This window comes from Cetorhinus maximus, chromosome 2 (assembly GCF_964194155.1).
Source record: "Cetorhinus maximus chromosome 2, sCetMax3.hap1.1, whole genome shotgun sequence".
In the NCBI taxonomy this organism is placed as follows: Eukaryota; Metazoa; Chordata; class Chondrichthyes; order Lamniformes; family Cetorhinidae; genus Cetorhinus; species Cetorhinus maximus.
The window spans coordinates 124,380,490-124,406,394 of record NC_135880.1 but is presented as its reverse complement, the minus strand read 5'-3'; the positions used below and the strand labels follow the sequence as shown (position 1 = coordinate 124,406,394).

General features: G+C 38.7%; 2 protein-coding genes across 2 annotated transcripts in view; both read right to left on the bottom strand.

Annotated features, from left to right (window-relative positions):
* Positions 1–973: 973 nt before the first annotated feature.
* On the bottom strand, positions 974–12,497 carry LOC144691391 (very low-density lipoprotein receptor-like). Its single transcript, XM_078559441.1, has 17 exons — positions 12,413–12,497; positions 11,965–12,084; positions 10,482–10,604; positions 8,971–9,342; positions 7,834–7,956; positions 7,640–7,759; positions 6,999–7,118; positions 6,792–6,917; positions 5,982–6,153; positions 5,578–5,799; positions 4,681–4,799; positions 4,466–4,605; positions 3,869–4,007; positions 3,121–3,258; positions 1,955–2,065; positions 1,355–1,429; positions 974–1,112 (listed from the first exon to the last, which is right to left on the bottom strand). Exons 1-17 carry the CDS (start codon positions 12,495–12,497, stop codon positions 997–999), a joined length of 2,421 nt encoding a protein of 806 aa, XP_078415567.1. The 3' UTR covers positions 974–996.
* The window catches only part of LOC144691383 (very low-density lipoprotein receptor-like), a 41,503-nt gene continuing 27,664 nt past the window's right edge, over positions 12,067–25,905 (bottom strand). Inside the window, exons 19-27 of the mRNA XM_078559430.1 lie at positions 25,028–25,141; positions 20,178–20,297; positions 19,982–20,104; positions 17,726–17,897; positions 15,872–16,096; positions 15,336–15,454; positions 15,116–15,255; positions 14,433–14,574; positions 12,067–12,685 (exon numbers count right to left, since the gene is read on the bottom strand). Coding sequence (XP_078415556.1) covers positions 12,528–12,685; positions 14,433–14,574; positions 15,116–15,255; positions 15,336–15,454; positions 15,872–16,096; positions 17,726–17,897; positions 19,982–20,104; positions 20,178–20,297; positions 25,028–25,141 — 1,313 coding nt within the window. The 3' untranslated portion in view covers positions 12,067–12,527. The remainder of the gene's footprint in view (positions 12,686–14,432; positions 14,575–15,115; positions 15,256–15,335; positions 15,455–15,871; positions 16,097–17,725; positions 17,898–19,981; positions 20,105–20,177; positions 20,298–25,027; positions 25,142–25,905) is intronic.

Sequence of the window (25,905 nt, the reverse complement as noted above, 5' to 3'; positions counted from 1 at the left end):
CAAGCCTCAGACAGCACCTTCCAAACCCATAACCACCATTTAGAAGGGCAGTGCAGACACATGGGAATGCCATTTGGAGGAATGCCATTTGGAAGTTCCCCTCCAAGTCACTCACCATCCTGACTTGGAAATGTATCGCCATTCCTTCTGTCATTAGATCAAAATCCTGGAACTCCCTCCCCAACAGCACTGTGGGTGTACCTATGCCACATGGACTGCAGTAGTCCAAGGTGGCAACTTACTACAACCTTCAAGGGCAATTAGGGATGGGAAATATGCTGGTCTAGCCTGTGATGCCCACACCATGAATAAAAACTCCTATTGCATACATGGGGGCAAGACCACAATTGACAGCCACTAAAATACAGATTGCTGTCACATTTGAACCATAAGTGCCTCCAAAAAAGGAGAAATTGTTACATTGGTAGAATAAAACAATATTTCCAATTCCTAGAGAAAAACCATTCTGCCAACTGGAGTGTTCAAAAGCTAGCCATTGAAAAAAAGTGGGGTATGCTTTAGCTCGAATGCAGAATTAAAGGTATGGCATGCCAGCCAAGGCTGCAATACAGATATATCTATTACCACTAGAAGCCTTATGGTTTTAACATTCCCCCCCACCCCCAATCAGGGTTTAAAGAATTAGTCCTTTTAATGGTTAGTGATCTCTTATAACAAAAAAAAAGTCTCCATTCATTAAGTTTTGGGGGCCCTGTTGCAGCAGCTCGTGTCCAAAAGACTATTCAGCTGCAGGGTATTGCAGACTAGCCAGACACCATACTTGACATTATATCCAGGAGGTATTCACTAGATGTTGCAGTGAACAGGAATGAGCAACTGGTCAATTTTCTTTCCTAATCCATGGACAGGATGACCAATTACAATAGCAGCCAATCAGAATCAATCCCACCTTAGGCCATGGCTCATTAATAAGTTCACAGCCAACTCTCGCAATTAGGCAAAATTCTAGTTAATACCAAATTAAACTTTATTGGTTCAGTCAGAACATTTTTGCTGAAAGACAGGATTCTCAAAACTTGTGTATTGCATATTCTTCTTCTGCCAGGATTGCCAAATAAAGAAGCCAATAAAGCCAGTGATTGTCAGAAGTGCTGAAATTGAAGAAAAAAAATAGCATTAGGAAATCCAAAGGATATCAAATTTTGGCAAAAAATAAGCCAAACCATTTCTAGTAGTCTGATACTTAGCGCCAATTTTGCAAAACAAACCTTCAAGACTTAACCACATCAATTCCTGCATGCAATTTCAAACAAATTTATGATTACTATTTACCTTACTGGACAAAAGGGCTATTGTCAAGCAAATTGAGTTAAAGCTCAAAACATGCTCTTACCAAGAAAAAAAATGACCCAAATGGCTGTAGATCCTTTTCTTGACTTTTCTTTAAGAGAGGCGTTTGAATTTATATCTGAAAGGAAAATATCTTCTCCATTTACACAAGCAGTTCAAAATATATTAGTCAAACAGTTCAAAGCACTACATACAATTAAAGCATCAAGTTACTAGAATACACATGGGAGCCCATTAAATCATGGGAAGTCTATCAATAGGTCTGCAAAATCATTGCTCCAGCATTTGGTTTTGAGCCAAGCAACCTGGCAAAACTAGATCTTTGAGCCATTAACCAATCTACCATGAATCAAACATCAAATGAACCTTGCACTCACAGCAGAAATAAATTAAGATTTGTACAATGTTTTACAAATAAACCAGGTTGTTACAATTGGTTTTAACTTCATTAACAGCCAAGTTTGAGGTACTGCTGAAACTAAGTTCCAATTTCAACACAAGCCCTTTGAAATGCCAGATTCTAGTTCTGGGAACCAGGCCAAAGTGAAGCAGAGAGGGTTGGTTTATTGTCAAAGCTACTATTTATTCTGGAAGTTCAGATGCATGTTAAATGAATTCATGCTGCTTGCTAATTCTGTATTACCTCCGGAAGTAGCTAGGATTGTTGGTGATACAGTAGGCAAACGAAAGGCAAATTCTGAGGCAAAACCTGAAGCCATTGCAGACACATTTGCAGATGAAGTATGTGCAGTTACTGTAAAGAAACCAGAGCAGCTGTTAAGTTCAATAATGCAAAGCAAGCTTAAACTGTCATGTACTTCTGCTTGGTAATCAACTCAAGCAGCCACCAATAATCAGGAAAAAGCACTAACCATTTTCCACAATGAGTCAATTGGAAGGAAGGTGTTGCTCAAATGTATTTAAGCATTTCACATGAATCCAATATTTAGATTTAAATAACTACTAGTTTCAAAATCAAGTCTTCAAACACTTAAACAGGGTACAGCCAACCAATTTAAGTGCAATAAACATGGGTTTGTATGCAAGTGACCAACTTCAACTGTCACCCCCTTTTCCTGGGCCACTGATCTGTATTGGTTAATCACAATAAGTTGCTGATTGCAAGCATTCTGCCATAAGCCTTTAAAATGTCAGTTACATTTGATTTGTGTTTTTATATTGCGGACAAATTGCAACACCAATTACATGCATTCATGGGGACTATTTAAATAGCCTTGTGACCATTTTCAAAAGGCAGACAAAACTCCACCTGAAACCAATAAGCTAATGCCTCAGTCTATCAAACCTGGATTTGAGCGTACTTATATTCTCCATAGGTTCACAAGTATAGTGATGCAACAATGTTCTAGTGCCTCCATGCTTAGCAGCTTTAAACTTCATTTGGCTTCTTGTAGCCATTTATTGGTTGTACTTTTGGGTACCTGGTATTTTTCTACATCAGATACAAATGAGGTTAATCATTTTAACTCCAGTTAGGCTGAAAATGTCTAAACTGCCCAATACTATGCTCGGACAGCTATCCTGCCATTTGTACCTGAGGCCTTTTATGTCTTCAATTGCCCATTACCACTCCCTTCCACTTTACAACATGAAAACTTACTTAAATCCTGTGCCCTCTGTTACAAACCTTCTCTTTCAAAATCTTTCCCACCATGGTGCCCCCAAAAACACTTGCCAAAACCCTATTATATTTAACTTGTGTTTTGTCTGGCCCAAAATACTAGCTTGCTCTCCAGATCTGCCAGCCCTGCTGTGTTTCCAGCATTGGTTTATTCAAGACACTCATACCTGGGTGACACTGCTGTTTATCATTGCTCAACTCCATTCCAGATGGACACACACAAGTATATTTTGCTGAGTGACTGTTAATTTGAGGAGCAGGAAGGCACATGTACTCACAAGCTCCATGCTGGCACCAGTTTTTCCCTGGGAATACAAAAATTGCACGTTAAAATCAAATCTCAGTGCAAGTTCAAGCTCTGTTTTGCAAGTTGCTATAACCTTGAGTGGTCTGGTTTAACCAAATTCAGATTGTGCCTACTCAGGCACATTAGCAAATCTCCATGCAGGGACTCAGCATATGGACTGGAGTAGAAACTGGGAATGACCATAGTTTTAGCATTTTAGAAAAATCAAATTGCAGACTTTGTACAATTTCTCAATTGGATATTAGTTGAATGTTGATCTGTGCTTTCCCCACAAATCTGGATGGATAATTGATGCAGTGATCAATTCCTGGGATAACTTCAGTCCAAACAGTTCACTCCAGAATGCATCCGTGCATACAGAATCCAATAAACTAGCAACTCAAACAACCCATATTATGGGAGCACAAAACATTTTAAAAATTGGTAGACTCGTTGATGCTATGAGCCACAGCTCTCAAGTCTAACATGGAAAAATTACTGGAGAAAATGGAACTGTTCCATAACAGTAAAGAGAATATAGGAAGAGAAAAAAGCCTAAAAATCTCTGCATGAAAAATCCAAGTTCCATTTTCCCTTCACAAGCCATTAATAGATTCTAGATTTCTTACCAGGTGCCTGTATTAGCTTGTGATAAACAATGATGTCTTGAGCTTCAACATTTGAAGCTAAAACCTCCACATTATTTCCAGTGTACTTATTGACTCCATAAACAGCTTTGTTCTCTGCATCAACCCAGAATACATGGTCCTGGAAATATATTAGAGTTTAGGGAAGATGCCAGGCTTCAACTTGATTAAACTAACATCACCAGCATTATGAAAATGGCATTTTTTTGCCTGCACAATTAAGGCAATTTAGAATGCTTAAGTTTGAGCATAACAGTAAAGATTCAATACAAACCTTACAATGTCAATTTTCTAAATTTGAATAGCCTATTTATGTCCATTTTGGATGAGAGATGTTCAACACCAAAATCCTGGTATTTTCAACTCATCCTTCCCAACATGTACAATTCCTGCTTTATTTGGTTTTCCATTTCAGCATATCCAAATTCAACCTCCTTGTCTGCATGAGCTGTTTTTCATTCTTTACAATAGCATTTTTGATAGCAAAATAGTGCACAACCTTTGGAACTAGAATACTAAGTGCGACCATCCATCTCAAAACTGTTAAAACAAGCCAGTGTATATAAAGGATTGTATTACCTCAAATAATGCAACTGCACTGGGATGTGCAAGGAATTCCTGAGATTGCAATATTGTTCTTCGATTCTGACCATTTAGGTCTACACTTGATATCATGTGCAACTTTGTATCACCCCAATAGAGACGGTTTTTCACAAAATCTGTGGACGTTGAAGCACTATTTAGAAAGAAAGCTTGAAACTATGAAGTCCACCTTTATAAAAAGCCTTACTTACCAAGTGCAATGCCATTTGGCCACTGAACCTTGGTGGCAACTAAAAGTTGACGGTTCATGCCATTCATGCCTGCTTTTTCGATCTTTGCTGGGACACCCCAGTCTGACCAGTATATAAACCTTTTAAAGCAAATATAGGTATTAAACAAACAGACACCCTTGGAAGTGCCCAATGAGGAGCAAATGTTTTACTAAACTCAAATAAGGCTGTTTTATCTGCAAATACCCTTTTGAAAACTTTTGAAATACTGAATGTAGTTTAAAAAAAAGTGGTACTGTAAATTAAAACGGATGCTTTAGAACCAAACAAACAAAATGCACGATAGCACTTGTTCTAATCCAGTAATGATCCAGCAAGAGAGGGATAGATAGTTATAGCAAGTTGCAATGCCATTTGATTTAGATGATACAGACAGGACCAATCAGGATCTACAACGTCAATTCTCCAGGTTGTCTAGCGTACACTTCCTATTTGGTTTCTTACAGAAGAGGTTGCAGTCAGCACAAACACTTACTCTCAGTAATTCAATTTGGCCAACTCCAACAACTTTAAAATTTTCACTATGTGCTTAAATGCACAATTTTGAACATTTGTTCAGGGAGGAGTTTCTCTGCCATCATCCCACCCCCTCCACCAACCAACCAACCAACCCTCAATGGCTTTTTGCCTTTACCTCTGCACCCTGCCATTAAAAGGCAAATGAATGCCCAAGTCAAAGGGATAGAATGACTCCAGAATTAGAATAGTTGATATCTGAAGCATTGCACCAAGAACCAAGGCATCAATGCCAGAATGACAATTGTCTTAAAATTTAAAGACAAGGTGCACTGTTTGAAGCATCTGGATTTTTTGCAGATGCCTTGTTTGTTGTTTTATTCATACAATAGACAATAGTACCCTGAAAGTGGGTCAACTGCTATAGAAGCTGGTTCCCTTAGGTCAGTGTCAAAGAGGATCATCCTTTTGCTTCCATCAAACGTAGCCACCGATATAGTTTTAGTCCTACGGTCAGTCCAGTAGACATGCTTGTAGATCCAATCCACTGCTATTCCGACGGGGGTTTTCAAATCATCAATGATTTTGGAAATACGAGCCTCACCACCTTTGTTCATGAGCATACTGAAAGAACATGTACAAAGTGGTTTAAAGCAAACTTCACAGGTCTTTGAAATCAAATTACTTAAAGGCTCCTGGTAAAACAAGGTTTGATGCATCAAATTCAGAAGACAATACAATTCACATGTGGTAGACAGAAAAAACTACGTCCAAATTTAGTACAAACAGTATTAAGTGTATATCACCTGAAAATTGCTCGCTGGCCCAAGTCAACCCAAAAGATTCTCTGTTCTGCAATGTCAGCATCCAGTGCTACAGTTTTTCTTAGCTGCATAGCTACTTGTGTGTACTCTTGGTGATGTAGTCCTAGCTTCCTAATGTCATGGCGATTTGTGAAGATCAAATATGGCTCTTTTCCTACAAAAAAGATGACCTTAAACCATGAAATCACATTTCAAAAAAGCAGGCCTATTAGGCAAGTTAATCATCTGGCAAAGGTAACCACAAGATTAAATTAAATCTATAAGCATAGTTATTCCGGTACAACATTAAGGGAAATGCCACTCATTGATATTCTAGGTATAGCCAAAGATTGAAGGCATCAAATAATGGATCTCATTTGCAGTACATAGCTATTGATGTGCCATTTTACTGATTCAAGTTAAAAAGGGCCTGTACTTTAAGTGCTTGTATTTGAAGAGTTAAATCTGCAAGAGAAGGGAACCCTTAAAAAAGCTCAAATTTAAGTTGTTCACACCCACTAAATTTCATGTTATTTGAACAGTCGGTTTAAAAAAAAAATCAATGGAATGGTAATCAGACAAGCGAAGCACATGTGCACCTGAAAAGCCCAGATAAATAAAGAGTGGGGGAGGTAAAACATGGATATTTAGCAATATCAATTCAATGTTTGACTATGATCCTGGAACCACCTTATTGGTTTATGGATAGTAAGTTAACACCATTTAGACAAATAAACAGTCAAATCATAGTCAAACATTGAACTGATATTGCTAAATATCCATGTTATACTGTTCCATTGGCTTCATACTTGCCTACTGCCTTGCAAGCTCCATTAGCTGGATCCATAAGATATCCTGCACGACATTCACAGTTGTAGCTTCCTTCAGTATTTATACAAATTTGGCTGCAGGATCCAGGATTGTGGCACTCATTGATGTCTGAGGAAAAAACCAAACCAAAAAAAACTTCAGGATTCAAGAAAAGGTAGTTGAGATTTTGCCAAAAAAAGTTAAACTTACCGTTACAGGTTGTGAGGTCAATTAATTCAAAACCAGTAGGGCATTTACATTCATAACCGATGACAAGATCCTGGCAGAAGTGAGAACAACCTCCATTCTTCTTCAAACACTCATTTTTGTCTAAAGAATAAAATGGTCACAAGTAATTATTGTGCAGTCATTTACCTGAATGTCCTTGCACATCATACAGAAAATGTTATATCATACAGAAAATGTTGAGTGCTAAATTGGGTGTTTTTATTCCACAAAATTAAAGACCCCAAACTGACTTCCAATACATTTTATGGGATCATTTTTACATCCTCATGTGCAGAGCAGTTCCAATTTTGGACAGAATGCTTAATCAACCCCACACCAGCAATGGATGCTGCATTTTAGGTAGTGAATTTCTGAAACCACCGCTAACTGCAGCCTGATAGACAATTTACTATTGGCTGGAGAATAACTCTAGTAACCAGATTTGATGGATCTGCCTATTTCCTACAGAAAGATTAGCATTAAGTTCTGATGCAGTTGTGGATTTCTTTCTCTTTAGAGGGACATTTAACCCCTGGTATTTATTACATGAACTTTGTTTTAAACTAGTGCAACCCAAGAGATTCTCAGTACAAAATCGATTTTTTATAGCACTATTCACTTACTACATCCAGTAAGTTCATCACTCCAGTCCTTGCAGTCCTGCTTGTGGTCACATACTAGGGTGATATTTATGCATTCTCCACTTTGACATTTGAAGTCAGTAGGCCCAGGGCATTCTGAAACTATAGCCCAAAAAAGAAAATGAGTGCTTTGGAAGGCATGTCCTGCTATCAAGCCGAGAGTCATATTTACTTACTTTTCTTGCAGCCGACTTCATCACTACCGTCATTACAGTCCCTAAATAGATTGCATCTCTTATTCCCAGGTATGCAATTGCCATCATGACATCTGAAGTGATCAGGTCTACATGTTAGAGAAGCTGAAAAAAAATTTGTTTACTTAATAAATGGGAAGTGTTTTCAAAATAGGGTCTTAAGACTTCGGATCTGCAAACATGCCAAGACCAATTGAGATTTATCCCATCCATTTTTTGGAATGATCAGCATGTTTCATATATACACAAAAAAGACAAAGCATCCAATAAAGATGCCACAAGAGGATCTTGCACAAAATTAGCACTCAAGATTGGGGCAATTAGCATTGCTCATCAGAAAGAATAAACTGGTCATTCTTGGGGTTTGCAGATTATAACTAGGAGGATACTGGAAGGATAATATTCCCCATAAGGGTGCACACATTGTAATTGTGCAGCTACATCACATTCATGTAGCCATATGTTCAGAATTGCTCATGCTGAGGTTTTTTTGGGGGAGGCAAAAACAACCTGAACTAGTTTACAGTGATAACATTGGAGACTTGTACCAGATTCTCATGCTGGGCTGCAATTTGGGAAGTTTTTAACATGACAATCTCATGTCAGCAAAATGAAACAGGTTTCAGCTCAAATTTTAAATTGCTCTATAGGGTACACTCTGGCCTTGCTGCTCAAGTTGAAAAATAACTGTACTTACATCAGTATAATTCTGCATTTAAGACACTGTAGAGGTAGGCCTACAATACAATTTGCTTTTGATCAAGGATTTGCAATTGCATTTCAGCTGTTTTTATAATCCTCCATATGTAATCCTTTCATCTCAGCTCAAAGTAGGTAAAAGGCATTCGTCCAAAGAATGTATAGGATGTATTCTGCAGGGCAATGTCTCAATTTGATTGAAACGAGATACAGGTCTAGAACCTAGCCATTTGTTCAGCTTTAGGTCTCTTTCATAAACTGAATACATGATTCAGTTGAAGTTGGCATTGAATAAAATAATTTTACTTGCATCATTTAACAATTTGCATTTGAGATTGCAAGTGAAGTCAACTAGACTGCATTTTGGCTATACTTTTGCACTTAGTGTGGTCAATAAGGGCAAGCAAATAATCTACTTACGGCAGTTAGCCTCATCACTTCCATCTTCGCAGTCAGTGTCACCATCACAGTACCATCGACGGTGGATACATTCACCTGAATCACACAGGAACTCACTGGGAGAGCAGGCCACAGGAGGGGGAAATTTATGCCCACAGCGTTCTGGTGACTCGTCAGATTTATCAGTGCAATCCACATTGTTATCACATACCCAATTCAAGGGTATGCACTCTGAACTACTGCACTGAAATTCATGAATGCCACAGGTAGCTGAAGCACAACTGTTTTCATCACTTCCATCACCACAATCATCCTCACCATTGCAGACGAATGTCTTAGAAATGCATCTACCACTGGAGCAAGTAAACTCCACAGGGCTGCAAGTTATTTTAGCTGAAAGATATTAAAATACAACTTAAAACACTAACTTCAAAGTGATCTGAATATAGTATATGCTCTTTCCTCCCCAAGTAGCTTTGCAGCTGTAAATTAAGCAAGCAATTCAAATAGGTCACAAAACTGTCAAAAGTTTGATCAACTGTATTTGAAAAGAACACTGAATAATGTTCTGCTCAATTGCAGTGGTTACATGGTAAGCTCTGAAGGTGGATTCTATTATGGTATTGCAAACTTGCTAAAATCTTAATACATGAAACCAATGCTGGAAGTAGATTCAGTGTTGGGACTTGGTACAGGCGGAGTAGCACTTTAGTTTTTACTGAAAAAAAATCCCAAAACTATATTCAACATTACACTATTTCTAGCTTCAAGAATGAGCCTTCATAAAAGCTACAAACCCAAGAGTAGTATGCACAGTACTATGTTTTGCACTAGAAGAATGCAGGTTTCTAGAAAAAAGGTACCTTGCACATTCACCAGAATACTGCCTGGTATGAGGAAATACATGAGTGAGGCTATTAGAATAGCACTATTTTATAAAAACAAATTATAAGCAGAAGCCGACAGTTTTCAATAGTTGGAATCTAGAACATGTGTCTCAGTTTAAATGCATGGTAGTTAGAAAAAGGTAGGAGAAATTTAAGTGGAGTTGTAGCATTTACAAGTTAGTGTTCGAGGCAGAAATTTAACATTGTAGGTAGAAAAAAGCAAGAGATATGGGAACAAAGTGTGTGCGATTAGATCTATTTAATTAGATGGAGCATAAATACCCAATTTGGCTTCGTGACCAATTTGTTTTAACAAAGAAAAACAGCTGCAAGTACCAACTTGAAGCATCCTTGGGTTCATCTACGATAGTCTTAGGAGAAACTGCAATACTTACAATCTGATGGCAATGCCATTCTGTCAAGTACCTTGGCTACATGTTAATAGTCTGCTGCAAGTGGTGTTCAGTGTCAAAGACCAAGCTAATTTTTATAGCTGCCAAGCTATTGCAACCTCACCGATTTTATTTCAATATTAATTGTTGCAATCAAATTCAGTAGATTGTTACACTCCCATTTGAACCCTCACTAATGCCTCCACTTTCCCTGCATGTGTGAAGGCAAAGAAAGGCCATTTCTTTAACTTACCACAGCCAATCTCATCACCACCATTACTACAGTCCTTTTCTCCATCACACTGCCAAGCAACAGGGATACATTGAAGAGATCCAGGGCCACAGGTGATCTTATGGCCAAGACAGGTTATTTTATCTGAAAAAAATAGATGCTCTCATTTTATAATTTTTCACCTTTCATATCTGAAAGCAAATTCAATACTAGGGCAGATTAAGAGAGCTGGCACAAAAATTCCTAAGTATAGATGAAAGTAATTGCAGGCATAAAAATATTGATCAATAGTATAAGAGATGTTTGCACAAAGTTTGTTCCCGCAAAAGAGGGGGGGGGGGGGGGGGGCGCTCCCAGATGTCAGACTATTCAGTATGATAAGGGAAAGCCCATAATCAGATACAGTGCAATATTGTAGCCCTCAAGTGCAGTTGTGAAGGCCATTAGGAAAGCAGAGGGGGTGTGAAAAGTATGGCTAATAGTTACAACTGTATTCTTGTGAAGGTGACATGTTTGCCATCTGGGGTTTACTGTAGGGTTCTGGTGGGTACATAGGCAACTGCCAAGTTTGATCTATGCCTGTAAAGTTCTGCTGCAGCAAAGACAGCATACTGCAGATGATTGAATTTTGGACAAGTTACTGGTTTGGGATTGTATTCTGTTCCCACCTCTGATCAGCTTACTTTTAGGAGGGCACACTTCAGGCTTGGTGATACTGAGAAAGCTTCACCCACAAAGTCAATGTCGAAACTCCCAAATGAAGCCTTCAGGGTGTCCTGGTAGATGAACAGCTTTGGGGAATCAGGTAGAGAGCTACCTGCCACAGAATTCCCAGTCTCTGATCAGCTCTTGTAGCCATAAGTACTGTGACTTGTCCAGTTTGATTAATTGCAAGCTTCCAGGATATCAATAGGTTACCCAAGTCTCCAAAGCAAATAGAACACAGGGATCACTGCTGCCCATTACAAGTTAAAGATGGGAGGAAAGCTCTAAAGAATGAAGTTAATGTGATTTGTATAAAAATTCAACATCCTAAAAAAATACAGTTTAGAACTTATAGGGCTACTGTTCAGTTAGAAATGTCACCTAGGCTTTGGGTGCTAGATGTCCACTGTGGAAAATACAAAGCAAGAACCATCATGGGAGTAAACATTTAAAGCCCATACCAGATTCCAAGTTGCATTGCTGAAGTCTAACGTATCAATTTTGAATTTAACTAACTTGGGAATATCTGCCAGTGGTAAGAGTAAAACATGAACTTGGACTCTAATCTGTGGGATAATCTAATTTTGAGCCAGTTTTGGACTACAGTTTAGGGAATAGCAGGATTGCTAACAAGCAAATACTAAAATGTCCTCAGCGCTAAATTGTGTAGCTGGATAAAGAGGAAAGTTTTGTTCCAAATCAGATTACGACAAAACTGAAATCCAACTGTGAGGCAGATGGTAATAAATCCTAGAAGTACACTTAATTTTTTATTTAAAAGTTAGAGGTAAGTACTTACAACAGACCTCTGTACTTTCGTCAGATCCATCCTCACAATCAGCTTTACCATCACACAGCCACCTACTAGGTATGCATTGTTTGTTGTTGCAAACAAAGTCCGATGTTCCACAGGTAGCAACTAATGGGAAAAAGCACAATTAAGCCATATTCTACTTTTCTGGGATCAGAAATACTGAAAAGTCAGTGGCAATGATACTACCTACTGCAGGAAAAGGAAGAATTGTGCAATATCGAATGGGCTGCCCATTTTAATTAAGTGCTAAGAAACTTGTGCTTTTGGTTTTCCTAGTCCTTCATTTTCTCCCATTCCTGTGAAATATCTGGTTAGTTTTGTTAGACCTTAAAGACTAGCATCTTACATGCCAAAGTTGCAACATATCAATGTTCAAAATATTGAAATCTTAGGTCATTTTACCCAAATTCAAATTAAAATGCATAATTCTTGCCCCAGTACCCAGTCTGATAAGATGCTGCCTGCTCAGTTAACAGCCGGTTATAGCCCAAAACTACAGCTAAGGTTAGATTGCACATTAGTGTTGCAAACTCAAAAGGAAACCTCATTTACTCACCCATTCTGCAATGCCATCCATCCTCCTGCAATTTCATTCCAGATGGACACACACAAGTGTATCTCGAATTGTGACTCTCTGTCAGAGGAGCTGGGAGACACATGTATTCACAGCTGCTGGTCTTCAGATTCTCAGCACACCAATTTTTGCCTGCAACAAAGAGCCCAGTTCATAGTCTGGATCCTTTTGACGGCAGCAAAACAAATTTTATTCCCAAATCTAGTTTTGAATACCATTTAAATTGGCATTTTTAAATTGCCAACTTTACTACAATCAAATTTAGACAGAAAAATGTTACTACCAGTCCTCGATTAAAAATAAAAAAAATAAAAACTTGTATTTTGAGCAGCACTTGCATGTCAGTAACCACAAATAAATGTGATGTAGCCATTTAGATATTGTAGTGTGGAAATTGATGCCATCTAGACAGCATTAGAACTTCAAAGCAGATGGCTACAAAATTAACTTGAAATTTTGTTCTGTTGCGAAGGAAATATTTGCCACTCACTGACATCTGCCCAGACTTTTTTTTTTGCAGGCTTAAGTGGGGATTTCCAGCAGAGTGCCCTGCACAGGGGATCTGATGAGAACAGGGCAAACAGTGAGGCTCTTCAAACAGATTGGCCCAGATCTTCCAGTCAGCAGAGTGGGTGCATCTGCCATCGATGGATGCAAGTACACTGTTACTGGATTCAAACTAGAACCAGAAGACTAGCTCCGGAGTTGGAAGGCCAAGTAGCAAGCACAGTTCCAGCAAAGCCTGGCCCCTTGTCATGTACTGGGCACACCTCTAGCTTTATGGATCAACCAACTTCTGAAACTGCACATGTTCAGCTCCTGACAATGCACACCAAACCCTGCCTCTGACCCTGGAGTCAAGTTCTATCACTGACTTGATTAGTCCACCACATCAATTTGGGAAAATCCAGGAGTTGCATCTGGAGGATCAGAGTCCAAACCAGGGATGCATAAAAGCAGGAAATAATGGAAGCAAAACAAAAAAAAAGATTAGATTGACTGAAATTGGAGATTGAATAAAATTTCAAATGCAAAAATTGAAGCTAGAGCTGTTGTTTGGCAATAGTTGCCACTTATGACAGTAGAGAGCTCACTCCTAGAATGCACCACCTCCAACCTTATCAGCAATTAGTGTGGAACTATTGGGCAAAGTTCACAACATTAGTGGTTTCAGTGTTAAGTTTCAGCAAGGACTTCCAATAGCTCAGTGTAGGAGCCATGCACTTCAAGAACTTTTGGATTTTTATGTTCAATTTTTATTATAAGGCAATCTGACAGTCAAATGCTACTGGTGCCATTTCATTACAGCAAAATCCAGGCCATTGTCTTCAAGTGACAAGGCTTTTAAAGTTTTGCTATTCATTCCCTTACATTTTTACTGGAAAAAATCTTTCCTTGCACAAAGTAATAGGGTCTAGAAGTCTAAAGAAAGTAGCCAAGTTGTTGATGCTAGTGAGGTCAAGACAGTATCTGCACAATAAATCAGCTAGTGTTGGAAAGTCCATTGTTCATTTTTATATCTTCCTGATTGTTTCAGCTCTTAAGAGTCATATGGACTGAAGTGTCAACTGTTTCTCTCCAGATGCTGCCAGACCTGGAGTTTTTCCCAGTATTGTTTTTTGTTGAAAAGTAGGTCAGGTTTAAACAGTCACGACAAATGAGAAATACTGGAGGGATATTGTCAAATCAAAATATTGGTGCAGGGAACTAAATGGAGAGAAAGAGAGCAAAGTTATCCTGAATGTTCTAATACTCATGCTACTGTGGGAGAAAGTCAATTCATATCTAGCCTCACGTCAAGGGGGAAGGTAATGACTGGCCTAGTATCTAATGTCAAAACGGGCAGGAGCTTTAAAAATTATCTTGCCAGATTGCTCACCTGCTGGTTGTGTCAGTGCATGATAAACAGTGATGTCTAGAGGTTCAGTGAGATTGGCAGCAAAAACCTCTACATTAGAGCTTGTAAATTTATTGGCTCCATACACAGCTTTATTTGCTCCATCAACCCAGAACACACGATCCTGGAACAAGTTAGAAATAAAATTACCATCACTTGCACAAGTTATTTAAAAGTTCCTTATGCCCCAATTAACATGCAAGACTTTATGCACAACTTTAATCCCATTTTGACAGCAATTCTAATAAAGCAGCAACAACAAATTGTGTCTAATATGGTCACTGATCACAACTAGTTAGCAGAATGCATTGACAATGATGGCTCAAGTCCTCCAAATAATTATTTATGCCATCTGTCAGGATACCTAGGTTCATATGGTTTTCTCCAGCTCACTTGTTAAGTTCAGTCCTCAGCCTTCATTTGCAGAATGCTCCTTCAACCTTATGCCACCGAGCCTCTTGTGCTCTAGTCAGTACAAACTCAGTTGGCAGCTTTTTTGAAAAGCTTCTGTAGCATCATTACCTTCATCTCCAGATTTTTCCTTCCAATCTACTTGTTTGCCCTCATCAATTCCTTCCATTTAAAAAGGAAAAATCTTAGTCTAAGCTGAAGATAGTTTAGTTTTAACTAGCTCATTAGATATTCTACACATTAGATCAACTTGCCTCAAATATGGTAATTGAAAAAGCATGACTGAGGAATTCCCTTGATTGCAGTACAGTTCTTCTGTCTTTACCATTCAAGTCTATGCTCGATAATACGTGCAGCTTCAAATCAACCCAATAGAGACGACCTTTCACAAGATCTGTGGACAAAATATACATTGCATAAAAAGCCAGAAAGAAAGCTGTGCCTTCCAGTTTTAAAGATCAATCGTTTGCTTACCAAGAGCAATACCATGTGGCCATTGAATATCCCTGGCCACTAGAAGATCACGGTCATTTCCATTCATTCCTGCTTTTTCAATCTTTGCTGGCTCACCCCAATCTGACCAGTAAAGAAACCTATAAAAGCCAAGTTCAGTCATAAGCAAGAACAGCAATGCCTCAAAAATTAATGCTTTTAAATAGGTCTTGTGTCTAAAAATCTTCCATATTTTCACTTTCCATAGTCTGGCACAATGCAGTCAGTGTTTGTGTGCCAGTGATGTGTGGTAACTGATGGTTAGTTATCATTTTCAGGTTAGTGAATATTCAAAATTGCAACATGAAGAATTTTGAAATTAGATTGTTAACAATAAATTGTAAGAAAAAAGGTGCATGTTCTCAAAACAATCCAAAGAAATTCAATATACAGAAGCAGCAAAAGTTAGGATTGAAGATAAAGAATCAAAAAATGAACCACCAGTTCTGTTGCTACTTGACAAAAAAATATACCTTAATGTGCAATATCTCAAATTACAAAGAAAAACTATTCAGTACCCTGACAGTGGATCAACAGCTACAGAAGCTGGTTCCATCAGATCAGTATCAAAAAGGATTTTCCTTTTGGTTCCATCGAAGTTAGCGACAGATACGGTTTTAGTGCCACAATCAGTCCAATAAAGGTGTTTGTAGATCCAGTCCACAGCAATTCCCACAGGGATTCCAAGATCTTTGACAATGCTGGATTTACGAACTGTCTTTTCATGTTTATCCATGGACATACTGTAAAGTAGTCAGAGCTTAGTGCAAGTTTACAGATAAAGTTACAGTTAAGTAAAGTTTTCCAGCTCAGTTCAATTTTCAGGAGCTTCTAATTTCATATGTTCAGAAAAGTGTTAACTTGTCATGGAGATGACAAGTCAATCTTTACTCAGTTATAGATTTATTCAAAGGGAGGCATTACAAACAGTTCCCAACTTTACAACCCCCTATTCATCAGGGTCTTTATAAACTTTTGTTACTCAGTTAAATTGGCAGCCCCTTAAGTGGCACCAGCTAAAGAAATAAACTAATGAACCAACCCTCGAGGGATATTAATTTTAAATTATATCAAACTCATTTTTAGCCTGGGGTTGGAGTGTCTCTAAATTAATAGCCCCTTAAAAAGGGGTAGTGATTGCACATGCCCACTGTATACACTCAACCTTAAGTTTATAAAATTAACAAGGTGGACCCATTTGGCTCATCGCAATCCACTAGAATGTTTAGCATTTAACTTCCAGCCTACAAAAGGTCAGCACAAGGTATGCAGTGCAAAGTGATAAAAATGTATTAGGAATCATCTGTAGGTTTGATAGAAGAACATTCACATATTTCCCACACAACCCAATATAGGTAAAGTATCCTTCATCTGAAACTTTTGGGGCTGATTGCATTTCAGATTAGAGATTATATGCAGTATCCAAAAACTGAAATTACTTAGTTTACTATAAAGTAAATAAAACGGTTGGAAAAGAAAGATGTATCACAACAGGGTACCTGTAATAAAATTTCTTTGACGAGTTCAAAAATCACAAGGTAAACAGTGCAGACAAACACCTAGATGACTTCACACTAAAGGTTGGTACGGTTCAAAGAAAGTTTTGGATTTTGTTTGGTTTTGAGATTTACAGATAAAGGATAAGTGACCTGTACTGAAATTGTACCATGTACCATTTTGCCAAAGCATTAAGGCCAGAAACAGTAATGAATCACATTGCATAATAACGGAGGGAAGCTTGCTCAAAAATCAGACCATGACTCCAGGTCAGAGGCAAATCAGCATTACAAAACAGATTGAAACTCAAATGGCAAATGAACTGCACTGTTGACAAGTTTATCAAATGTAGATTACATAAGCTATAGGTTATAGTACAAATGGGTATTGTTTTGCTGACTTCTAGCTAGGTCCTTTACACAGTTAGAAGGTACATGCCATTATCTACAGTGTGAACCATTAATACAAAACATGAGAATTCAAATCCAAATTAAAAAAAGGACAAAAACCCACTGTACAGGCAGGCAAGAGGAATTGTGATTAATCTAAGTGGATTTCCTGAAAACTGTCCTCAGGAGTTACAAGGGCAGAGATTAAACTGATTGAAGGTAGAGGTTGAGAACTCTGCTCTTGATCTAGTTTTCCCAAATGATACATTTAAACATTTGCTGAACAAGTGCCTCAAAAGGATTTAAATAATGTTGATTCAAATACAGTTGGATACAGGTTTACTGCAAGTCCACTTGTGGATACAATGCAGTTCATAGATCAAAATAAATTCTTGTGCAAGTCAGTCAGTACCCAGACTAAAAAAAGCCTTAAAGCTTGGCTTCGCCAATGCAGTTTTGTTACAGCTCATAGTAAAGAACACATACCTAAAAATTGCTCGCTCTTCCAAATCAGCCCAGAAGACCCTTTGTGCTGCAACATCAGTATCAAGTGCTACAGCATTTCTCAGCTGCCAAACTACTTGGGTGTATTCCTTTTGGCGCAATCCAATTTTCCTAATATCATGGCGATTAGTGAAGACCAAATAGGGCTCTTTCCCTATTGTAAAGAAGGAGAATCTTATAGAAAGCAGTCTCCTTGTTCAGTGACTTTTGCTGAAAGTTTCACAGGCAGTAGCCCTTCATTACATCTAAAGACAATTGCAAGCCTAGACAGCAAATGTTGCCTAGCTATCCAGCTCAAAAGACAGTTAAACTTGAATTTGCTGGCAAGTGTGACTGGAGAATACTTCAAAGCAGTAAGCAGGTAAGTTACCCAAGACATCCTTCAAAACATTACAATTGTAAATTTAAAAAAAAAAAAGTGGGGTATTTTGAAATTAGGATAATAAAACAGTTGATGGTACATCCAGGAATTTCTAGGGGCAATTTGGTGGCATTTATGCCATGATTAAATTCTATGGTGGCACATTTTAAATTTGCTAATTCTGTAAATACTCCATCTTCATCAACAAAGAGCTAGTGCCCAAAAGTGCATCAGGTAATTGGTTACCATCAGCATGACTGACTCAGTTACTGATACAAATACCATATTGGTTCAATTAATAGCTGTCAACCATAGAACAGTGCAAAAAGGCCATTCAGCCCATTGCCTGTATCATCCAAAGAAAAAACAAACTAGTTGCTTATTTTAAATTCCACTTTAGCACCTGGCCTGTAGCCTTGCAGGTTACAGCACTTCAGATGCACATCAGGTACCTTTTAATGCATTGAGCCTCAGCCACAAATTTAGGGAGGAATTAGATGCCCAAACTCATGTCCCCTCTAACCCTTCTACCAATCACCTCAAATCTATGCCCCTGGTAATTGATCCCTCAACTGGGGGAAAACAAGTCTTTCCTCCTGTTTACCCTATCTAGGCTCCTTAATTTTGTAAGCATCCATTAGGTCACCCCTTAGCCTGTCCTAAGAGAAACAACCCCAGCCTATCCAATCTCCTTAGCTGCAATTTAAGCCCTAGCAACATTGAAAACCTCCTCTGCACACTCCACACAGCAATTATGTCCTTTCTGTAAGGTGACCACCAGAACTGTACACAATTCCAGCTGTGGCCTAACCAGCATTTTACAGTTCCATCATTACATCCCTGCTTTTGTATTTTATACCTTGCCCAATAAAATGGAAAGCATTCCATGTGCTTTCTTGACCACCTTGTCCTACCACCTTCAAAGGACCTGTGGATATGCACTCCAAGGTCTCACTTTCTCAACCTCCTGTTGAGTATTCCCTTGCTTTGTTTGCTCTCCCCAAATACATACTTCACTTTTCTGGATTGAATTCCATTTGCCACCTCTGTCCACTCAACCAGACAATTGATATCATTCCTCTTCACTATCAACTACACAGCCAGTGTGTCATCTGCAAATTTCCCCAATCATGCCTCCCACATTTAAGTCTAATGAATGTAAATGCACACAAACAGCAAATGCCCCAACACTGAGCCCTGTGGAACAGTTTTCCCATTTGTAAAAAACATTCAACCATTATCCTTTGTTTCCTATCAGCCAATTTTGGATCCAACCTGGTAATTTTTCTGTATCCCAAGAGATCCCACTTTCCTGACCACTCTGCCATGTGGGACCTTTACATAGATTTCACCAAGACATGTATGTTGAGATGACCAATGAGTGCATAAGACAAAAAAGTTTAGAATCAGAATAGTTAGAAGGCAGCCAGCCTGTTGTGTCCATACTTGCAAGTGTAAAACAATGCTCCACTTTTGCTGTAGCCCTGCATGTGGTTTCTCTATGTGCTTTCCCCATCATGCAGGCAGTGCATTCTAGATCTTTAAAGTGCTCATTATGCCAGCTTGGGTTATTTTGATATTCTGGGTGTCCCCTGGTTCTTGACCCTCAGAACAGTTTCTCACCATTTCTTGACCAATTTTGAACACCAAACTGCCTCTAAAACTAAGGGGAACAACCCCAGATCTAGTGCAAAATTATAAATCTTAAGACAATTGAAAACTGAAGTTGCAGTAGCAAATATTGCACCTCAGGGTTGGGTCCTAGCTTACCATTTTGCTTACAATGGATTTTTCCTTCCAGGCAAAGAATTAGAACCAAGCAGGACTTTGATGCATTAACAAGTACTGTACTAGTTTTTGAATAAGTTTCTACTTGCCTATTGCCTTGCAAACTCCATTCGCTGAATTCTTATATCCTTTGTGACATTCACATTCATAGCTTCCTATTATGTTGATACATATTTGACTGCAAGTTCCAGGATTTTGACATTCATCAATATCTGCAGAAAGTCAAATATTCCATCAGCTTCATGAAGCTATTACAAACATCACATATAAAACAGTAACATTTACCTCCACAGTTTTTGCCATCAACTAGCTCAAAGCCAGGAGAGCATTCACATTTGTAGCCAATAACAAGATCCTTGCAGATATGCATGCAGCCACCATTGTTCATCTGGCATTCATTCAAGCCTGCAAAAAAGAGTTAGTCAGTTCAGGACAAATATTCAAAGCCACTAGCTGAAGCTGATCGGCCAGCTCTAGAGGTCTCGGAAATGACCACTGTTTGAAATATTTTATACAATATGTACAACATAGCACCATCTACATTCTATGTTTGTTAAAACCTTCCTTATAACTAGCTAGGTGAAATTAGTGAAGTGCTTCTCTACCATGGCAGTCAAATTTGTAGAGGATCAATTAGAATTAAAGCAAACTAAGCAACAAGGCATTACTTTACATAAATTGTTTCAGAAACTAAAATATTGAACATAATGGTTCAATTTTCTACCCAATTCTTGTGCAAATTGCACTCATTGGGCCTGCTTTGAGGGTCCTGACCTCCATACTGGGGTTGGTGGGGATCTTAATTTTTGCTCATCACCTAATGCAGCCCACCATGAACCAATGGTTAACTTCAACTGGCTAGCTAATGTTTCAGGCTCCACCATTCCTCAGTGTCCTGTCCCAACAGCAGGACAAATCTAGAGGTAGCAGTTGTATACCACAGCTAGGAACAAAATGGTCCTAGAATTTATCATCTCCAGACTGTATGCAATGTCACTGCATCAGGTCAAACATGGACAAGGAAGCCCCCCATTGACCACTATCTCCCTCTGCTACCCTCAGCCTGTTACCACTTCAGGAAACAAAGGCATGAAATGTACTTGCAGACTTTAAGTTAAGGAGTTAAGAGTCCTGAACAACCACCCAAGAGCCAACATGGAGGGGGTGGAGGAGAAAACCCACTAACTTGTTCACCAGTTGCAGATGCATCTATAAAAGATGGAAAATGGACAGTATTGGTCAGTGCTCAAAGACTGGTTGGGGGGTGGGGGGGTCAAAGTTTCATCTTCACAAATGAGGCCCTACCACCTCGAATGGTAGTCAGAACAGATCTAGCAACTCTGGGCATCCATGCAGTGTTGTAGGCCAGGAACAGAATTGAATTCCAATCTAATGCATGGCCTTGTTTTCATTACCATTCAGCCAGGTGGTGATCAATCTTGGTTCAGTGTAGAAGCACATGCAAGAAGCATCACCAGGCACATGAAGCTACGTGCATATTAATTTATTATTCATGGGAATAGTGTTGCTGGCTAGGCCAGCATTTATTGCCCTCCAAGATGGTGAGCTGCCTTCTTGTATTGCTGCAGTCCATGTGGTGTAGATACACCACATGTGATCCATATCCAGTGAATCAAAATAAAGCTTCACAGTCCTACCACACCCATCATGAATGGTGAATTAAACTAATGGCAAGGCTTCATGAATATCTTCATTCTTAATGATGGCAGAGCATTTTCAGCCAGTGCAAAAAGACAAGGCTGAGTTTGCCATGATCTTCAGCTAGAAGTTCCAACTGGATGATCCACTCCATCCTCTACCCAAGGTCCCCACCACAGATGCAAGTCTTCAGCCAGTTTGGTTCACTGATAAATGAAGTGCACGAATGCAAAAAGGCTATGGGCTTAGACATCCCAGCTTGTACTCCAGAATTAGCACTCCCTCCTTGGCATTTATGGCATGCTGAATACCCACCATTGACCAGAAACTCAAGTCAAATACTGTGGCTTTAACAGCAAGCCAAGTATTTTGTGGTGATGAACTCACCACCTACTTCAAAAGCCTTTCCACCATCTACAAAGATGCATGTCAGGAGTGCGTCAATGAGTACACCTCCAACATTCAAACTGGACACCATTTAAGACAATGCATTTGAAAATACCCCATCTGCCACCTTGAACATTCACTCCCTCCACCTGTGCAGTGTGGCTGCAGGGTATGCCATTAAGATTCAGTATAGTAACTGGTCGAGACTTTTGACAGCAACTTCCAAACTTGAAATTCTACTGCCTAGAAGGTCAGCAAGTGCATGAAACACCAAATTCCTTCAGTTCCCACATTAAAATAATTGCTTTTCTTTATTGGTGGGGTCACAATCCTGGAAACCCCATTCTAGTAGCAGTGGTTATACTTATGCCACAGACTAGAGTGGTTTAAAGAAAGTGGTTCACTACCACCTTAAGGATGATTGAAGATCAGCAATAAATGCCAACTTTGACAATGATCCCACAATCCATATTCTATGAACACATCTGACAATTTGAAATGAAGTTACAATTTTAGTTAAAATAATCCTATTAAGTTCAAGAGTGGTAACATGGTAGTGAACACAACCTAAAGTGGGTTTCACAAAAGCATTGTAAAAAATCTGTCAATCCACCACTTAAGTCAGGTTACAGAATTATATACAATACTATTCTCATGAGGTACACTGTTTAGTTATTAAATTTTAAAATCTCAACCTTTCTACACATACTGTTGTGTCCTTGTATCCAAAGATCCAACTCATCTTGAAGCTCCTCAAAGGCCCACAAACAAGCACAATTGTCAGGAAAACCAATGGTGATTAATTCAGAGTGAGAGACCTACTTCTGGCACAAGGTCAAAATACTTAACACTTGCACTTAAGATAGTGAGTCATTTGTGTCGCACTAGTCTTTTGGCACAAGTGAAAAATCTAGGCCATTAGCTCAATGCTACACAATCTGGCTTGTGTAATTCTTTAGAACTGAAGTGTCATAAATACCTTTTTTTTAAAAAACCAAACAGCAGAAAGAGCAAATGAGGTTCAAAAGGTGGTGCCTCACTACAATCCCTTAGTACTGCACTGATGGTCAGTCCAGATTGCACTGGTCCAAGTCCTCACTGAAGAGTGCTACCAAAAAGCCAAGGCTAACACCCATTGCTTAAAGGTTGGTTGCAAAACTGATCCAAACACAATTCTTGAACTATGAACTTTAACTCAAGTCCATGGATGTTAAAGTGCTATGTGACATCTAAAAAGAATAGCTATGAAAAGAGCCGTGACTCATACTGACCATTCCAACACATCACAAAAACAGATACAGAAATACCTGGAAAAACTCAGGTCTGGTAGCATCGGAGGAGAAGAGCAGAGTTTAAATGTGCTCTTCTCCTCCGATGCTGCCAGACCTGCTGAGTTTTTCCAGGTATATCTGTATCTGTTTTTGTTTTGGATTTCCAGCATCTGCAGTTCTTTGCTTTTATTCCAAACACATCACCTTGGCTGTACCGCAATTTAGAAAATTACTGAAGGGAAAAGCAAGTGCTGAGGGATTTTAAATTTGCCTCTGCACAACCTGAACTTATGCATTGAAATTTACTGCAATTAAAACAAAAAACAGCAACATGACTAAAGGCTATTTAAAATCAGATTCATTCATCTTGGAAAGCAGCTAAAGATATTGAAAATTGAAACTTCAAAATCAGGTAATATCTGATGTTTTTGATAAATTAGCTTTTAAACCATATCAATTCAAGGACATGTAAAACCTGTAGCAAGAACTCAAAAGCTCATTAACTGTCAAGCTTATCTATGAGAAAACAGCTTGCAAGGCACAAGGACACTAGCTTTTTAAACAAATGAGAAAGATGGTAACTAATAATGTGGTCTTAAGGTCAAAATACCAAATACAAAGAAAAGTGAATAACAATTATAGTTCTATTATAATTTTTCATGAAACATGAAAGATGGATACTAATTGTTTGCACCCCAGAATTAGGTGCGATTAATTCAAATTATATTGCATAATCAAGGCTGCAAACTCAATTGGACGACTACCAATGTCATGCCACTATTTAAGGCATGTAAGTTACAGCCTATTACTCTGTCAGTTATGGGTATACATGGATTGGTGACTTCCATTTTCTGAAGAGTCATATGGACTTGAAATGTTGTTAATTCTTCTCTCCAGATGCTGCTAGAGCTGCAGAGTCTTTCTAGCATTGGTTTTTCTTCCATTTTCTTGGATAGGGAACTGTAAGGTTAAGGTTGGTATCATGACATCTTGGCTAGAAAATATTCTAAATGGCAAGAATGACAAACTGGGTTATCCAAAAGGATTTTTGATTTCAGACTGACTCAAGTCACTGGGCAGGTACAAAAATACTAATGGAATGTTGGACTTTATTATTTCCAGGAAGGCTGCAAATTATGTAATAGTGTCTAATTCTCAGTATCCAGAGTAGTGAAATCAGTTTTGGGCATTGCATCAAGCATAATTGACAGATTTATGAGAATGATCAGGCTAAGGTTTAAACTGTGAACATGTTATATAGACCAGGTTGCATTTCCTTCAACATAGAAAGGAAAGGGGTAATCCAGTATGAGGGTTAATAAACCACTTTCCATTAGTGGAATAGTGGAAAAAGAGGGCACAATTTTAAAGCCACACTGTTCAGGCTGATAGAAGCACAAAAGGGTGGAAACCTGGAACTCCCAAAAAAACTGGTCAAATTAAATGTTTCACTGGCTTGTAAAAGGTGCAGTTAATTGAAACATCAGGCTCCAAGTTGCTGAAAGAGACAGGCATCCAGCTCAGCAAAGTTAGAGACATGACTGAAAGTGACCATCTTTAGATTAGGCACCTAGCCCACCTTGAAAAGGCAACTGTTGTCATGGGGAGAAACAAAAATTAGTTCTCCATAAAACCATTGACAATTGGCATGTATACACATCTTCCCTTCTTGAATCTTATGCTCAAAATTTAAACCTAGCTATCTAGTCACTGGGTTTCACATTTTGTTTAGCTTACCTTGAAGGAGTTGTCCTTTGTTAAAAGGAAGAACATATTGTATTTAAGTTGTATATTTACAGCCATAAATCCTCCACTTACTACATTCAGGAGGCTCATCACTTCGATCCTTGCAGTCTTGCCAGTGGTTACATACTTTGGTAATGTCTATGCATTCTCCACTTTGACATTTGAAGTCAGTTGGTGTTACACATTCTGCAAGAGAAAAATTGAATGTTGCCACTTAGTGACAGGGGAGTTTAGGAAAATGCAATCCACTTGTTTTTACATGGATATACATTAGTCACTAGAGAATGCATTTGCTGTCAGTACCCAGTACCATCCAAGTTTGTGTAAAACAGGAACCCAATAACTTGGACCAGATACACTGTAAACAGACTGCCATGGATAAAGTGCTTGGCTGCTGTGTTGGACAACTATTGAGCCCAAGGGTTATTAAAAGGATTTTAATCATATCCTGGCTGTTACAGTTGAACAGAATTGATCAGGCTAATCAGACATAGTAGCTCAAGACCTTAGGGAGAATTCCTCATCTCAAATTCCCAACAAGATCTTGCTAAACAAATCACTTCCTTCTACATTCCAAGTAGAGGGGGCACAATCTTTACCAGTTTAATCATCTGGCTTAACCATATCAAGCAGTGCACCAACAAGGTTCATTCTATCAAAGTCAGTCTAGGTTCTCCTAGAGAGAAGGAACACTTCCATTTAGCATGTGACTTAACCCAAACTTCATGGGAGATGATTAGTCAATTATAAACACTACTTTACTACCTCTGCCACTTCTCTCCACCCCTCCAATCTTAGAAGCCCAATTTCTAAAGTTTTTCTAAAGATGACCCAAATCCTTTATTCCTGACAACTTAGCTTTCCTCAAAAGTGTTAAATAGTCAAGGATTAAAGTTATAGGGAATAGGGTTAGTTTTCTTTCAAAGAGATATTTTCCCCATTTCTCAAAG